Below are 18711 nucleotides of genomic sequence, written 5' to 3'. Positions count from 1 at the left end.
TCACATCAGCATGCCATAAATACTCCTTCTGTTTTCTTTGAGAGTTTTCTGCTGATGCAAGCAGAAGGCTTGGATGCTAGGCCTGTATGTGACAGGGCAGAAATTTCCCTAGATATTCTGTGGGAAGACCAGCTGCTACCCAGAGTCCTGCCTGGGTATCCGGCTTAGTGTAGTATACTATCAAGGGCAATTGGGCTCTGTCTCCTAACAAGCTACTAGGGCCTTGCTTCTTGCCTACCCGCCTGATGGCCTGGACCTCAGGGCTATCAAATCTCTGGTTTGCCATTGTCTCCATTCTGGGACATTGGAATTGTACATACATTTATCTGCTGATTTCTCTATATTTCAAGCTCAATGTCTTTTCACCTTTATAATATACAATGCAGATTTTGCTACTGAAAATTCTGATATTTCCTGTAGACACTAAACTCAATTTTAGCACATTAAATATGTTAAAACATTATATATATATATGTTGGAGTAACACATATGATGCACCTCATTTGTTGCTAATCTGTCTTGGATTCCTTGGGTAGAATCTGTCTTCTCACCTGTCTGAAATACAACTGAATCTCCGAACTTCTTACTATTTTTTCAAAGCTACAAAGCCCTTCTAAAATGCTTAAGACTGCTAAACTTACATTGTTATGGAGTAAATATTTTATATATTTTCTTCCTTTAAAAACATCATATACACTTTTCTCCTGGCCTCTAATTGTGCCCAATACTCTGCCATAACAGCAAGCTAATAGAACAAAAGTATTTGCTTAAAGATATTTAGAGCTAATCCCCAAAGAGTTTTCTGTTGCAGATGTATTTTAAGACATAGGCTGAGGAGCTGAGTATTCAAATCCATGAGCTCTGACACTGATGTTTTATTAGGCCTAGCTACATGAAAATTAGTGCTTACTTACATAGCTATCATATTTAAAAATACATCTCCAAAAAGGGAATATTACCTTCACCGAGTCAAAGGTCTGCCTTTTAGAATATTGCAAACGTACGTAGTGCAAGAAGATTGGAAAATGGTATGAGAAAAATGAAGGGCAGTAGTAAAGCGAGTAGGGAAAGTATGATGAAACCTGGAGACTTGGGTTCCATATTTAACTTGTCTACATCCTAGATGCAAGCTCTTAGACACATCAACTACCCTCTCTGAATATCACGGATAAAATGGGGAATAATAACATTATCTAGCTCAAGGGTATTGTCCAAATCATACAATGTATGTAAAGTGAGAGCATAGTTCCTGCACACAGTAAGCACTTCATAAGTTAAATATAATGATAATAATCATAGTAAAATGATATACACAACTACAATCTTATTGAAATGTTACTACCTAAAGTTTAAGCTGTGGGATTACTTTCATTTGCACCAATTGTGATAGAAATTTGTCTCTTTAAGTCCTAGCAGCCAATGTAAGAGTAAAACAATTAAGACTGTAAATATCAAAAAAGATTTACTTACTTAAATACAAGAACCCTATGATATTGCTTCTTAACTAGAATTTGCAGAGTTATGAAAGGGCTCTGTCTGTCTAAAAGCTCCCCAAGCATTATCTATAGTTCAAATAAATGAGTTGCACATGGGTGTACTTTTATTTTTGAAGGCATATAAATAATGCAATAATAACACCAATTCACTTAATTGTATTGTTGGATTTATATATTTTTTGCCAGTAAGCATTTTCCTAATAGATGGACTTAACCAAGAACATCACAATTGTGAAGAACATAGTGTATTAATTTGCTGTCTTCTTTATCAAAAAGGAGAAGGAAACAGGTTAACTTTTGTTAAAGACATCTCTTGTTTTTCACTGTCCTTTCCCTCATCAGTAACATCAAGAACATCCTAAGTCACAGAAGCATTAGGTTTTGAAAGCAGGGTTTGCTGTAATTACAGTAGAAATGACATTTTGATTCCACTCCTAGCTTCACAAGGATATCTGTGAAAGATTTGGGGCAAAACTGTTAAGCTGTCTGAAAGTGCTTTTGCATAAGAAACGGGTTTTACTGCTAAAACTGTCACATTGCTGAGTTTTCAATGCCCTAACTGTGAATGATACTGGGCTGCCAAAAATAACCAGATTGGTAGTTTTTTTATTCATTTGGCCATCTTAGTAAGTCAAATATTGGTATTTTCTACTAAGTCAGGTAACACCTTGCCAACACCCATTTTATTATACTCATGCTGAATCTGCTTCTCATCTCTTAAGAAAATTATTGATTATTTTGTGGGGATTTAATGTTTTTTTTTTTTTTTTTTTTTAGAAAAAATAATTGTAATGGATACTATTAAGGAGTATTATTTGGATACTTTAAAAACATCATCCTTAATGGGAAAATCTTCTAAAAGGCTTTCTAACTTCTTGTAATTACTTGAATTAAGGAAGTGCAATGCCATTCTACTGACTTAGAACAACTTTTTTGACTTCCTGCAAAGAGGACCCTTACAGTATTTTTGGAGAAGTTAGTAAAACCGAATCTGACATCATCACGTAGCAGTTCATGCAGTTAGCAAGTGGTTTGTTCTTAGGGTAACAGAGGAGGAAATTGTTCCTTGTCTGATAAGACAACAGTGGAGAGTACGCATTTATTTATTTACTTTTACATTTTTGATTCATTTTTCCATCGAAAAACTCCAGAGGTAACCATTATTTTGCCTTTCAGAAGGACGCATGCTGTTTCTTAGGGATACGGCTGACTTCCAGATATGACCATGTATTTGTGGCTTAAACTGTTGGCTTTTGGCTTTGCCTTTCTGGACACAGAAGTATTTGCGGCAGGTAAGTACAAGGATGTTATTTTTTTAAATTATTTTTTCTCTTTTGGAGGAATGTTTGAAATAGACATAAAAATAATTGAAATGTGTTGGTAACTGGAAGTGAGAAGTCTGCTGTAAACCGTCAAGACTGTTGTCTCAGAAAGACACAGCTTGCTGTGTGACAGAGAACATTGTTTCTGTTTAAAAAGATTCCAATGTTTGGGGACAAAAAATGCAACTTTAAAAGGAACACGTTGTCTATCTGTATCTTTATTTACAACTGTTCAAAGATTTTACAAAAGCAATGTTGTTACTTAACATTTTATAAATGTGTGTGACAAGAACACACATTTATAAAAGCCTGAGAATTTTTTAATGATAAAGCAAGCGTGTTTTTATTCTTTTAACAAAAATCGGTCTTTTAAAAAGTCATAAGATGGCTTTGGTTGTATGTAAGCCACTCTCTCTTTTCGGACCTGAATTTGCTTCCTCAAATTTTGAGTTTAATTGACATATTTTGTTGAATACTTGGGTATCTGATAGTTCAAAAATATATCGAGGTATTTAGTAAAATATTATCTTTCTGCATGTTTTTATCAAGGAATGTATTTTAAATCAAGTTTTTAGTTTCTTACTAATACATTTTTGCTTTAGAAATTCCTGTGGAGCCACCGCCCTTCCTGGGTGGTGGGTAAATATGACAGCCTTGATGAGACAGAAATATTTAAACTCTTAAGAGTCATGCAAATGCTGTATCCCATAGGAGAATGGGATACAGCAAATGCTGTATCCTATAGAAAAATGCAACTTCCAGTGCCCAATGAAGTTTGAAATCTTTGTACATTTATGATCTATTCAATGGATAGTTCCTGCGCGGTGTCAATTTGAATCATGGGTACATTTCAACAGATTACAGAATTTAAGTAATAATTAATATTTCTCTTTATGATGTAGTGTCCAAAAGGACATTGAAAATAAAATTTGTGTAGAAGTTCCCAAAGTATAAAAAGTATTTTAAAACATCTTGCTTATTAAACTTCACTTTTAAATCTTTTTCTGACTTTTATCATACTCCTTTCCGCTGAAAGTCAGGGAGTTACCTACATCCTGAGCACATTAAATTGTCAATTTATATATGGAGTAATCCAAGACAGTGGAAAGCAAAACAACATACGGTAATTTTGTTGTTGTTGTGGCTGTTTTGTTTTTTATTGCAAAGACAAATTTTAAAAAAATCTATGTAGGCATAGCATTTTGTCTTAGTACAGAAAATTCTTATCAAGTTACCCCCATTAAAGTTGTTATTATAATAAAAAGTAAATTATAAAGAATAATTTCAATAAGTGATATATGTATTTTATCACAAATCAGAACATATTTTCATTTAAAATTCCAGTTCAGGAAATGTTGAAAAGCATTTTTAAATGAGCATAAAGAAATACTAAAACATTTTAAATGAGCATAAAGAAATAGTGAAACATTTAAATGAGCATGAAGAAATACTGAAGCAGAGGAAAGTCCATAAAAATTCAACCCAATTTATTAAAGGTTTTTTTTTTTACCATAAGACACATCTTTGAATTTGTAATTGAAATAATAATATAATAATATAATGGAATCTAGAAACTTTTATATCAACTTTGCTGAATAATTTATACTATAACAAATAAATAGATATACGCAGATTTATTTTGAAAAATCAAGTTTATCTTCAGTTGCTCACATAAATATTGAGAGCAAATATTTTTCTAAAAGGCATTGGTAGAATCGCTGAGATATATGCTAATTTGTAGAAAAACATATACGGATATAATCATTTGTATCTGCAAATATTGTGTATAATCCTTTTAAGTTCCAAGAAACATTTTGTGATTTGATATATCATTTGGAAAGTTCTTAATGCTTTTAATTATATATATATTTTTCATTAGTAACAAATGAGTTGGATATTATATTTCATTTTAATGTGTTAAAATTAGTTTAATACCTACAGGAAATAATAAATTTTGGGGCAACAAAATGTGTATTGTATGCTCTAAAGGCATACAGAAATACAACCGAATGTAGAGAGCCATCAGTGGTAACTATACGCAATTCAAATATTTTATTTAAATTCTAAAATGCATGCTTGGACAAGGCCAAAGTTAAGCTTTGCCAGGGCAGCAAGCAGGCAGGCTTTAGTTTTACACAGGACTTCCTAATCTGCTTGCTATGTGCCTCTTTGCCATGGCAACGGGAAACCAAACTTTGTTCAAAATTTCTGAATAATTTTGGGGGACACTGGTGGTTTTGAGAATGCAGATAAGTGTGAGTGTTCTCTGGTGTTAATAAAGTTGTAATGCCAGGGAAATCTACCACATCACGGTATGGCAGTTAAAAGTACATGAGTTATGCTATGTGAGGTATGTGATGAGTTTTGTTATGATTCATAACGGTTAAGACTCATTTCCTGGGCATAATTCTTCATTTTTCCATCTACATTAAAAATATATGTCTCATGTTATAAACATGGATTGTGCCTTTTACATGACAGACATTCAATGAGAAGTAATTGAATTTGGTAAGCAATCCTATTAAGTTCTAAATATTTCATAATTTAGAGATTTGGGAATGTGAGTAGAATTACTTGTTGATTTGAAAAAAAAAATTTCCTACTAAAAACTTGCCTGTGACCCTTATAGCTAGAATTTGAAATACATTTTGTTATAGGAAAGACTAGGTGGGGTTAGGGCCTATATTATCTTTTTTTCTTTTGCTCTGCGTAACTAAGTATAGGGGCAGAGTAGTTAGCTTGAATTTAGTTCTTTCTTTGTTCTGAGCTATTTGATATCCTCTCACCAGTGGCTATTAACCAGCATATAGAAATATACATGTACATTATTCATGTACATGAACATATGTTTCTTTATATAGATACACACATATAAACTAATCATATATTTGTGGGTTATATATACTAGTCTATCTATCTACCTACCTACCTATCTACTAGTTCTCCATGTTTGTCTACTTGGCGTTCCAGGGACTTTAGACCTCGGCCTCTGTTGTTCTTTATTTGGGGGAGGGGCAGGGAAGGAGTTTGGCTCTGCAGCCAGGCTGGAGTGCAGTGATGCGATCTCAGCTCACTGCAACCTCCACCTCTTGGGTTCAAGCAATTCTCCTGCCTCAGCCTACCGAGTAGCTGGGACTACAGGCGCGCACCATCACACCCAGTTAATTTTTGTATTTTTAGTAGAGATGGGGTTTCACCATGTTGGCCAGGATGGTCTCGATCTCTTGACCTCATGATCTGCCCACCTTGGCCTCCCAAAGTGTTGGGATTGCAGGCTTGAGCCACCGCGCCCGGCCCCAGTGTTGTTCTTTTCTCTTCACGTGGTTACATACCTTTGCCTACTGTGTGTTGATCACTCTGATTCTCCATCTCCAGACTCATCCCTCATTAACATGGAACTTACTTCCTTTCCCAAACCAGACATTGACAGGCTCCCCAAGTCCTGAAATTTTGCCTTGTAATAATTTCTAATAACTTCTTGCTTTGACGCCTCCATTGCCATCATCTTAATTCATGGTTTTATTATTTTCTACCTGTAACATTGTAATAGTTTTTTAATCAGTCTGAAGTCTCATTCTTTTTTATATGTACTCTCTTGACACCTTAAAAAATAAAATAAAAGGTGAAGGGGTACTGATATGTTCTCATTGCCTTTGGTATACAGTCTAATCTTTTTGCCAGAGCAACTGGTTACACTAATGATCTGGGAGCTAGGCCTAGAGCTGGGAAGGGAGCATTTTTTCTCTTTCTTTCTTTTTCTTCTATTATTAATTAAAATAAAACAAACAGGAGGTAGTTTTAACACCCAGTTCCTCTATATTTCTCAAGGCATTTAAGGCTCTGGGCAAATCCTACCTCTTCTATGATCTTGGGTTTTGTCACTTTTGCCACAAACTATCTCCACTGAAATTGTACATTTTTTTAATCACCTTTTCTTGGCATTTTCCAAGTCATTTTAATTTGCTGTTGGTAGTGATGATGATTGGTGATGATGATGCTGGTGACATGCGAATCAGTGGTTTATTGATAGCGTAACCTTTGTGAAATCAGGTATAGGACACACAAAAGGCATAAACACACAGTTCCTGTACCTGCTTTTTCACCAGGCACTGAATTAATCATGGATTTTAAAAAATAAAACTGCAGATTATAGTGATAAAGGAGAGGAGAAATTTCAAAGAGGGAAATTAAAAACAGGGAAAATATGAGATTTAAAAAAAAATTAACCAGAGGCAAAGTGGGAGGATGAGGGTAGCAGGACTGCTTTGTCCAGATAAATAAACTGATTTGGGATCTAGATGGGACCTAGATTTATAGGCTTTGCCTTTTGTTTTGTTTTGCTTTTTTTCTCTGCTCCCTTCTTTACTCTCCTCATCTCACCTCTTGTCTGGAAAGATCCCCTTGACTTCCTAAAAGTTCATAGTTTGAGAATGTCCTTCCTCAATTTTCCTTGACCTTCTCTTTGGACATTCTAGGTAACGTAATTTGGAGGGTCAGTTTTATTCTTCAGATACACATACCATAGGCGGAAAAGTAAGGAATGCGGTGGGAAACGCAAATCTGGCAGAGTGATAACATGAACAGATTGGGTTGAGTCTTGGCAATTGCTGGTTTGAGCACGGATACTAGTGCTCAGGGATTGCTTGCAAGGACGCATGGAATATGGTGAACCCCAGGTGTTGCATTATGTGCACACCAAAAGTTTGTAGAGAGCTGGGAAGAATTTCTTTTCAGACAGTATGGTGATGAATGTCAATCTGAATAGGTGAGAAGCAGAGATTTGTGCTGAGATTGAGTCGTTCTCTTGGTAAATGCACAGTGTTCATAAAGACAAGGTTTCATCTTCAGACCATGTGTGTATATGTCAGCTTGGTGCAGAGCAAGACATTTTTCATCACCGCTGACCTTCAACTTTTTTCTAGACATCTTATAGGTTGATGTAGTTATTTACATGGGAAACAATCAGAATGGAAATTTAACATAACTTTAGTTTAAAATTAATTTCAGTCTAGTCTAAATATCTTTGTAAGTTACTAGACACCCAGCCCCATAGCAGTGGCCTATTACTGAGGGGTTAGTGCTATGACTTTTGCATACATGAAGATGGCACTCTTTAGGATATGACATACACAAGAAACAAAACATGGCAAGACTTTAGCAATGCGTATTTCTATATAATACCCAAATGTACAAGGATAAAAATTGTAGTAATCACTGGATTTCCTGTACATGGCTCTAACCAATACTTAAGATTAGAAAATACCTAATTATTGCCTACAATATTTAATCTCCATTTCTGTCTGTATATCAGTGTGCTACTTCAATATCAGTCTGTCAAAAGAGTCCAGGAATTACTATTATAAGCAGAGAATCACAACAGGAATTGTGTATTCAGGAATCACAACAAAAGTAAAAACAAATCAAGAAACAAAAGATTTCTTATTCTTTCATCCAGGACAACAATAAACACACATAAAGTCAATATTAGTGAAGTAAACAAGCCTCTTCTATATCAATTCATAGTGCTTTCAACTGATTCATTTCTTAAAAGACAATCAGCAAATTACTGATTTTTATTAGAGTCTTTATTAGAGACCCAAGCTTAAACAAACATATTCTATGGTACTTAACTCCATAGTATTTAAAGACTCAACATTTATTTCCTCTAAAAATGAGTCAAGTGTCTAAATGGAAAATGCCACCTACTGAAACTTCAATTTCTCCTATACAGGGCATTTATTTAAAAACTGTAATTACAATGCAATGATACTGAAGTATAAATGATCATCATTCATATATTTAAGAAAATGCTTTCATCAAATCTTGAGTAACTGCAAGAAACCCATCCACCCTCCAAAATAGGGATTTGCTAATGCTGGAGTGGAAGGCAAGGGCTGAGGGTAACTGAGGTAACACACTTGTATGTCTTAGTACATGGATAGCTGGTATAGTGAGCTTGACAGAAATCACTGATAGACAAGATGACATTCTCTGCATTTTAAATTAAAATAAAATTTGTCCTACATTCAAGAAAATAGTTTAGAGAAACTTATATAAATAACAATGATGCCAAAAGACAATGTCAAAATGACTACATTATGTCAATACAGTGTGGCCACTGTGTTTAAACACATTTACCTGATGAAAAATACAATAAGTTATTGATTAAAAGTATTAAGCATAATAGAAAATGAGGCATAAACCACTCCAAGCTGGGAAACATCATGGCATTTGTAGTGATAAATATTTTGAAAATCTAACTCTATGAATCACATGATTTTGAGGTAAATCAATTTTCATCCTTGATACCCAGTTTCTTCACCTATAAAGTGTTGTAAGCATTAAAAGTGATGGTATTTGTGAAAATGCTTTGAAACTATGAGAGACTCTGAGAAACTGCAAATGTTTTTATGTGAGTCCATGAAATCAGAGCACATGGCTCTTTAGTATTAAATGTGATTCCAATGTGATCTCTTCCTTTGAGACACTGTGAAGAAATAAACAGATAGCTTAAGGTTAGGAGGTAGAAGAATAAACCCTTATAGGCCTTTGAATTCTTTTAACTTTCCATTATTTATTTCACAGATTTTTAGGCCTCTCCAGAGTCTACAGTCTAAATAGCAAATCCATGGCTTTCTGCTTTGTCAGGGATTTCTTATTGTAAAAATGGCCTGAAGTCTTACCTGCCTTCAGTCTCTGCTGTGTCTGTGTCAATACCTACCATTACCAGGAAATCTCTGTAAAAGGCAGAGCTCACCTCTGTCCATCCCTCCTTTAATGGCATCTATGGGGTAGAAAATATACTGATCCCATGATCTGATATCAAGGATGTCTTGGCTCAACTTTTATGAAAATAAATATTTAATTAGAATATACCAACATTTATGAGTTTTCCTTGAAGATAAATTTTGGAGGAAAAAAACTCCGTTAGGCCAATTTAATTCCCTGAGTAATATATACATTCCTGAGTAATACATATATACATATATACATATATATACGTATATATATATACATATATATATATATACATATATATATATATATATATATACATATATATATATATATTCCCTAGTTAACTCCTTGCCAGTTTTTCCATTTTAATTACAGTTTTACTGAACTAATGTTTAGTGGCTTCATTTTCATTAAATTTTACAATGACTAATAGATTAATGAGTCCATTTTACCCACATCAAATTCTGCTGATTATAGCTTATGCTTCTGGGAATTTTTCTTTGTGATTATCATTTTTCTAAATGTAATTCTTCTTTTCAAACAATACAGATCTAAATTTTCCAAAACCATTTAAATTCTTCCTTTTAGCCAGAAGCATTTTCTGTGTTTAGTTTGGCTACTGCTAGTTTAGTTTATTTTTTTAATTGGTTTTGCGTTTCAATGCTACAAAAAATATAATTTATGTAATTTTTCATTTTTGTCAAACGTATATTAACCATTTTCAATTGTATGTTGTGTTGAAATTTCTATCAGTGACATTAATGTGGAGACTGACAACTATTTCAGCTAGATTCATTTTAAAATTTTAAGACACTTGATCATTATTCAGCTAGCCAATGGAAACTTTAGAAACACTTTTAAGACAGACAGTCCAGAATTATGATGTTTTAATTCTCATTCTTTTGTTTGGCATTCTTCTTATTAGCTTTCTCACCTAGTGCCAACTTCTTATTCATTACTGGAGCAAAAAGTAAATAGAAGAATCAATGTGATAAGTTTAAAATCTTCTCAGTGTAAAATGGTGTATGAGGAACGTGTCAAATCATCCTACTTTGGCCTTTGTGCATTTAGGAAAAATAAAAGCAATTAGCATTGCACACACAGATGTAACTGAATCTCTTCAGATTTATCCAGCTTTATCTGTAACCACTTTGTGACATATAACATATATCCTTTGTGTAACTTGCATTTTTCGAAAAATGTGACCTTGTTTTGTCTTCCAACTGTTGGCCGTGCTGTTTTTCTCTCTCTCCACATCTTTTTTCAATGGGTCAAATTATAAATTCTCTTCAGAATTTACTCCAAAGATCAATATTATGTTCCCTGGATAGCCCTACTCCCACCTGTATAACCCTTGCTCTTCGGCTCCTTTCACACCTGCACAAGTGTTCTACTGTTGTGATGATCCTTTGAATAACCCTCTTGGAGTTCTCTTTACTGGACTCTCTTGCAGCAATTGGTGAGGTCATGTAGGCTGTCACTGGGTCTCTGCCTATCTGCCAGTGCCTACAGGTCCACGGTAATTGTTTGCTGAGTAAATGGATGGTCTGTCAGCTTCACCCAACTCTGTATGTAGAAGACACTTAATGATTCTTAAAAACCGTTTTAATTCCTTTCTTTTATTGTTGTTTATGGGAGTTATTTATGGTAAAATTTTCTACATAATAGAAAATTTGGAAAATATCAAGAAATAGGAGGAAAAAGAAATTCTTTAGAGTTCTTGCTAACATTTTGTTTTTCTTCCTCTAAATTTCATATTCTATTTTTTCTAAGTAAACCATGGTTATTCTAGACAATTTGAAAAATACAGAAATAAATAAATAGACAAATAAGAATTTCAGATTTCCAGCTCTCAAGATGTGAAAGTTTCTATTTCATTTGACTAGGACAACTAGATGTATTCAGTTATTTATTAACTTATTAGTTCATTTGATAAACAACTATTCTGTGAGTATTTTCTATGTACTGTGGGCTGAGGATACCATATTCCATGAAACCTGTATTCTTTTAGTATCAGTGGCCTCTTGGAGATGGTCTTAAATCTTTCAAAATCTTCATCAGCACCCCAAAGTGTCCTCTTCAAAATCATAATATACCTTGCTACAGATTATTGCCATTACCAATGTTTTATAAATTATAAATTTAAAAAGCATTATTTTAAGATCTACATAAAATATATTAAGTAAAAATTATATTCTCACAAGACTACCTCCAGGTCCCTGTTAAAACCAGATATTCCCTGCAGACTTAGAAGTTATAGCAGTTCTGGTGCTATCACTGATAATTGTGTAGATTATTATGAGATATTCAATAAATAGAGTTGGTAGATGTTTAGAGGTACTAGACAATAGTCCTATTTTGTTCTGGTTTGTTTGTTTTGTGATTTATTCTGAAAACAAAATGTTTACAGAGAAAAGATAAAACATAGAGAAATACACAGCACACAAACCAACTCTTCGCTTTTTTTTTTTTTTTTTTTTTTTTTTTTTTTTTTTGGTAATCTTTCAGTAATTTTCCAAGATCACCAGCTAATAGCAAATGAGAGTTGTAGGGGTGGGGTGGGGTCTTAATCTGGGTCTATCTGATTCTAGGTCTATTCTTTTTCCAGTGAGTTAACTAATGTTCTTAGTGCTCAGTTTAATAACGAGGAATTTAAGACGTGACTGCATGATGATGGGCAAACGCAGCAGGACTGACAGGTAGCTAGTGGTTTCTCAGAGGTTGTTCATATAACATATGCATGTAAGTTCAATCACCTGATTTAGCTACTTACATGAACCATTGTGCACCTAGCTGCTTCTATATTTTTAGCAAGATCAAATTCACATGTGATTGTATGACTTTTATAAAAAGCAAAAATAAGTCTTTGATTAATTTGGCTTCACAATGAATGCTGATGCCACACAAATAATGCAAAAAGTGATGTTACAATCATCCTGAAAAGGAGGCTAACAAAGGGCAGGACTGAGTCTGTCTTGAGGTGAGTGATTCAATGGAAAGAATGGATTTTCCCCCACCCAACTCATTTTTGATATTACATAAAGTGAAAACCATTAAATAATTCACCTAAGTATCTAGATTTTTTTTTTTTTTTTTTTTTTTTTTTTTTTTTTTTTTTTTTGTTATTGAAGTGCAAGGGAAGTAACTTGACCTTTGTTAAACACTTTGATCATGGAAAACACATAAGGTTCTCATCTTATTCCAGGAAGTGTAGACACTAGATAATCTTTTCATAGTCATCCAAGAAGCATATTAAATGAACCAGGTAAACCCATCTTACACTTTTGTATTCCAGAGACAAGTTGGCTAAACTTTGGAGAGAGTGAAAAAACAAAAACAAAACAAAACAAAACAACAACAAAAAAAGTTTTGCTTGGTTAATATGATAAATGTGGACTTCCAATCAGATAATTTAGGCCAAATATTCTAGTTCGACTTCTTAGACTTATATTTCCATCAGATAGTCTGGTTTATAAAATGTTAACTTAGGCTTACTAAACACTATGCACTTCTACTTTTCAATGACCTGTTTTTACTTTCTGAATTTACTTATTGATGCTTTAAGTATGATAAAAATATGTAATGGCTAAGAAAACATAAATAAAGAATAAGACATCAGTTGTGAGTTTTGACTGAAAGGAGGTGGGGATATGAAGAACACAGATAAGTCAAAGAAAAAGGAAAAGGTCAGAGAGCTCATAAAAGTAACTTGAAGAAATGTTAGTGCAAATATTGGATTCAGACAATCTCTACTTTTACTTAAAGAAGTCAGTATTTGAAATCTTGCCTTAATTCCATTCTGAGACTTCCAATCATCAAAAGTCAGGGAAAATTAATTCCAAAGCCTCAGTTTTCTCATCTGGAGAATGGAAATAATAGCAAGAGATATTAAATGAGATGATCCCCTGCTAAGCTAAAAGCTGTTCAACTGTTCTAAGTGCTGGTATGGTGGTAAATAAAGCAGAAAGTTTATCTACTTTTATAAAACTTACTTCCCAGTAGTGAGAGATAACAAGAAAACAAACACGAATTGATATAACTTCAGTTATAGATAAATGCTGTGAATAAAATTAAGTAGCATCATATGGCAGAGACAGGCCAGAGCCAGACTCAGGGCTGAAGGCACCTTGACAGAGTGATCAAGGAAGACCTTTATGAAGAAGAGTCATTGAGCTAATTATTGGCTGTCAAAAATATGGGGATCCATGTGAGGGGGGCTGGCAGGAGAAAAGGTTCCATGGCAAAAAACAAACAAACAAACAAATTGTTGAGTTCAAGGCACAGAAAGGTCAGGCACCTGTAGTATGATGAGTAAGAACCGAGCAGATTGTGGTGAAGCTAGATAGCTAAGCAGAAGGCAGGTCCCATAGGGCCTCAATGGAAATGGAAAGAACTTGAGTTTTACCTGAAGTGTAATGGGAAGGAGCCATTTTAAATTCTTAATTACAGAATAACCTAATCTCCTTTCTGTGTTGAAGAGATCACTTTGACTGCCGTGAAGAGACTAGACTGGAAGTCAGGCAAAGCCTGGAACCAGTTATGAGGAGACTGAATGAGGATGGAGAAAGGGGATGGAGATTTGGACTGAGTCTTGGCAGCGCAGGAGGAAAGAAAGGAGAGTTTGACATGAAATTGAGAGACGTGGCTGCATTGAAAGTGCAAAGGCATTTTAGAGAATGACTGTTTTTTGTTTTGTTTTGTTTTGTTTTCTGAGAGCACTGGAATGGGAATGAGTCAAATTAGGGGGTCAGCAGTCCAGAGTTCTGTTTGGCCTGTTATTGATGTCTGATTTTCATTAAACAGTAGAGATATCAATAAATCCATTGGCGATAAGAGGCTGAGGCTCATTCAGTAGGTCTTAACTGGTGATATAAATATAGGAGTCATTGCATTCAGATGTCACTTAAAGCTAAAGGGCTGCATGTGACCGTGTAAATAACCATGTAAAGAAGAGCAGATGGCTGGTTTCTGAGCCCTGGGAAATGTCCTGTTTGGAAGGGACAGAAGAAGGAGCTAGAAAAAGATAGTGAGAAGAGGTAGCTAGTGAAAAAAGTAGAACTATACTTTGCTTTGAATGCTGAAAAAGGGATTGGCATATAGTGAGAATTCAGTAAATTCCACATAAAAATCTGAACTTATATCTCCTCTTGAAAGGTTGATAGTGAACATGCTATTGGCAAATATCTCTATTAGCTTTAATATTATTACACAAGTAATTATTAAGGAATTTACAATAATATTTGGAAGAATTAAATGTCTTTACCCAATGTATTTCTTGCTAGCTTAACTATTAGACAAAGAAAGAGGTACAAGTTAACATAATTTGTTTTAATAAAAACTGCAGAATATATTGAGAGACTAATGAATTAGACATTTAACTGAAAATTTCATGCAAAGGCAATACTCTATTGGATAATTTCATGACTTGTGTTTGGTTTGATGTGTATTTTAAAATACTGTTTAAGTCAATACTTGAATAGATTGGGATGGGGTGTGTGTGTGTGCGTGTGTGTGTGTGTGTGTGTGTGTGTGTGTGTGTGTACTGGTTACATAACTGGTTTAGTTTTAAATTGAACTTAAACCTTCCATTTCTTTGAGAAATTTAAAAAATAACTATCAATTTGGCAGATATTAGGTAGAATCTAATATCCATGAAAATTAAACCACATGTAAATAGAGATAAATCCTTTTGTGGGTGTATGTATATCTCTGTGTGTGTAATTTTGATTTCAGGCTTGGCAGGTTTCCTTAAAACATTTTTTTAGAGCTACTTAATTTTGTACTTACTGGTAGTTAGCTAATAAGAGGAAGTTAGCTAACGAAAAAATAGTGCTTACTCTGTACCAGGCACTTTATTATTATTATTATTATTATTATTATTATTATTATACTTTAAGTTCTGGGGTACATGTGCAGGAAGTGCAGATTTGTTACGTGGTTATACATGTGCCATGGTGGTTTGCTTCATGCATCAGCCCGACATCTACATGAGATACTCTTCCTCATAGTAACCCTTCTCAATTCTCCCCACCCCCTGCTACTCCTCCCCTAGCCCCCCAACCCCCAAGAAGCTCCTGGCATGTGATGTTTTCCTCCCTGTGTCCACGTGTTCTCATTGTTCAACTCTCACTTATGAGTGAGAACAAGCAGGTGTTTGGTTTTCTGTTCTTGTGTTAGTGTGCTGAGAGTGATCGTTTCTAGCTTCATCCATGTCCAGGCACTTCTGTTAATATTTTATCAATATTATCTCATTTAACAAGCATGTATCGTTATATAGTCTGGCTTATACTTGTCTTTAACATAAGCAAATTTGTTCATTTGTGTTTCCCGATATTTATCATAAAATTGACTAGTTGTCATATCCTAAAAGGGAATATTTAAATTTAATTTTCCTTGTTCTAATTTTAAATACAGTACTAAGTTTGAGAAGGAAGGTGTCTGGCAAGGGAAATAATGTTGAGTGCCTCTCATGTGCCTGGCACTCCATACTTCAATGCACACCATGCTATTCAGCCTTAAATTTGTTTCTACATTCTGTTCTAGTTCTACAGATTATTAAACAAATGTACAATCTTTGGTCACCAGTCTTATTAAGGAAAACAGAAATATGGTTAAAACAAAAGAATAAGTAATCTAAATATTATCTATCAATATTTGTTTTGTATTGTGATATTTTGCTTAAGTTGAAAAAATGGGCACCTGAGGTGTTTTGGCAGTTTGCTGTGATTTCAGTAGGGAGAATGTATTGAAAAAGCTCAGTATAGGAGAGAGCTCCGTAGCTTTCCCTTCCTGTGGCTGCTTAATTTTCACGTAGATATAAAGCTGCAATTTAAGTACATCTGCTTAATCCTAGTTTAAAAGGCTATGAGAGAATTAAAAGGGAAGGGAGGGAGAGGAGGGGAAGGGGGAATAGACTGAGAGAAATCTCACCCATTTAATACAAACAGTATATTAGTGTGTGAAAAACAGATAATCGTGCATGTAGGCACTATATTAAATATACATTTAATACAAACAGTATATTAGTGTGTGAAAAACATAATTGTGCATGTAGGCACTATATTAAATATACATTTAATACAAACAATATATTAGTGTGTGAAAAACAGATAATCATGCATGTAGGCACTATCTTTGTGAAATCAAAAAACATAATTTACTCCTAATGCTGAAAAATCTAGTGTGTAAGCAGCAGGGAGATATTAAAATAACTTTCTAATAAAAGGTAATAAAAGTCTAGCAAATCTAAGCAATCCTTTTTCAGATGTTAGTCCAAATTATTTAAACAATATTACCCTTTTTTTTTTCGTCCTTTGTTTCAAAGATTATGTGCAACTGAAAGAAATAGCATTCCATCTAGGTTAAAGAGTAATCAGCATCATTGAAATGCGAATAGCTGTGATTCCTCTTTGCTGAATGGCAACTTTAGAGCAGAGGGAACCCAGGAGTCCATCTAGAGGTTCAAGAAATAAGAGGTTCTCACCCAGAGGAAGATGAAAAATAATTTCAGGCTAAGCCATGAAGAAAATCACCAAAGCCTTTGAAATAAAAGATTTTCCCTTTTCTAAGAATAAAATACGGTGTTATGTCAAGGGCAGCTAGGTGGTGTGGATGAAAGAACTATTGGGAATGGCTATTGGGAGATCAAAGGCAAGTGGAACCTCAAAATTCTGGAAGTGGAACAAGTCAGATACAATATGAGAAGAACTTCAAAGACAGGAAAATAAGAATAATAAAAATACCTTTAGTTGTCAAATGTAAAATTTGTGCCAGTTTTGTCACATTCTATTTTTCAGAAACACTGTAACGCTAAAGGTATTTTCTATTAATATCAATTTATGCATAATCTTCCCATCTTAATTAGTGGATTTTCAAGAAAAAAACATGTTATGCTCAAAGCATCCAAAAGGACCTTTTTTGTTAGTCTTAACAGAATGCATTCTCTTAAATTAAATTTTAATTTAAATTTCTAAGTATAAGGTGGTTATAGAAATTGAATGTAAAATCACTTCATTAAGTATAATAAAATGAAATAATGTGAGGAATTGTTATATTATTAAAACATTTAGAAAACTATAAAGGAGTATATAAATTCTGTTACTGCTACTATGATTAGTGTTTCATTTGGTTTTTCACTTTAAGAATTGAAATAAAAGTTGAAGTCTTGATATTAAAATTAAGAAATGATTGACAAATTACTTTATAAATCGAAATGTTGAAATATAGAACGTTCAACCACTGTTAATGTAAATTCCTATTTTGTAATTAATTTATTCTATAAACCTCTGTATTTGCTAAAGAGCAACAGACCAGGGAAAAGAAAAGAAAATCAGTGCCACCTGTAAAGCCATGATTTCGTGGAATCTTTGTTCTGGTTTATGTCTTGTCAGTGTATGAAAGCAAATACTTTCAAAAGATCTATCTTTTTGCTAAAGAGTACCCTTTACATTTCAAAACATTTAAACATTTACATAAAGGTGTTTGTGAAAAAAGAAATTATGAGCCTTTTATTTTAATTCATCCATGATTCCATTCCACATGTAAAGTAGAAAATATTACTTTAAGACAAAGTAAAGCACTATTTATTTTAAAATCTATTTCGTTCATGAGTTTTATCAGAAGTAACACTTCTTAATATTATTCAGTGTCATAACTTGCCTTTTCTCTAGGCCTCCATTTTATGAACTGAACATCTGGATTTGATGGGCAAGAAAACATTTCCTTCCGCTGGCTTTTCTAATAACTCCCTCTTACAGATATGCATGCTTTATGTTTGTTAATAAAATTGACATAATTTTAATATCTGGTATTTTAACACACAGTGAATTATGGAATTTTCAGTGGCTTTATTTAATTAAATGCATTTTAAATTCCTTACAAAAACCGTGTTAGGAGCAACTCTAAAAAGTATTTGAGCCACAGATGTTTTCCTTTATCGTGTTAATGGATTTAAGGTCCATCAAAATGCTGTTAAAATGTCTAGAGGTTAACAATAATAATGGCACATGGGTCAGATTAAAATTCTTTTTGAATAAAATAAATAAACAAATGATAGCTTATGTTCCTCTGATTAAATAATTTAGCTAGTGGATTGAAACAGCAATGTGATAGTTAAGATTTCATTCTCTCACTTTATAATAAAACAACACTTAAAA

At 33.7% G+C, this 18711-nt stretch overlaps 1 protein-coding gene across 8 annotated transcripts in view; it reads left to right on the top strand.

The window, feature by feature from the left end:
• Positions 1-2325: 2325 nt before the first annotated feature.
• The window catches only part of PTPRC (protein tyrosine phosphatase receptor type C), a 121505-nt gene continuing 105119 nt past the window's right edge, over positions 2326-18711 (top strand). For 3 of the 8 annotated variants that reach the window (XM_074385077.1, XM_074385076.1, XM_074385075.1), the window contains exons 1-2: positions 2328-2587; positions 2673-2788. In XM_074385077.1, the coding sequence (XP_074241178.1) occupies positions 2716-2788 (73 nt within the window). In that variant the 5' untranslated portion in view covers positions 2328-2587; positions 2673-2715. Of the gene's footprint in view, positions 2588-2672; positions 2789-18711 lie in introns of all 8 variants that reach the window. The other 5 variants (XM_074385074.1, XM_010348837.3, XM_074385078.1 and 2 more) reach the window with 3 other exon arrangements.

This window comes from Saimiri boliviensis, chromosome 14, assembly GCF_048565385.1.
Source record: "Saimiri boliviensis isolate mSaiBol1 chromosome 14, mSaiBol1.pri, whole genome shotgun sequence".
NCBI lineage: Eukaryota > Metazoa > Chordata > Mammalia > Primates > Cebidae > Saimiri > Saimiri boliviensis.
The sequence above is the reverse complement of the archived record's forward strand: the minus strand, read 5'-3'. Positions and strand labels throughout refer to the sequence as shown.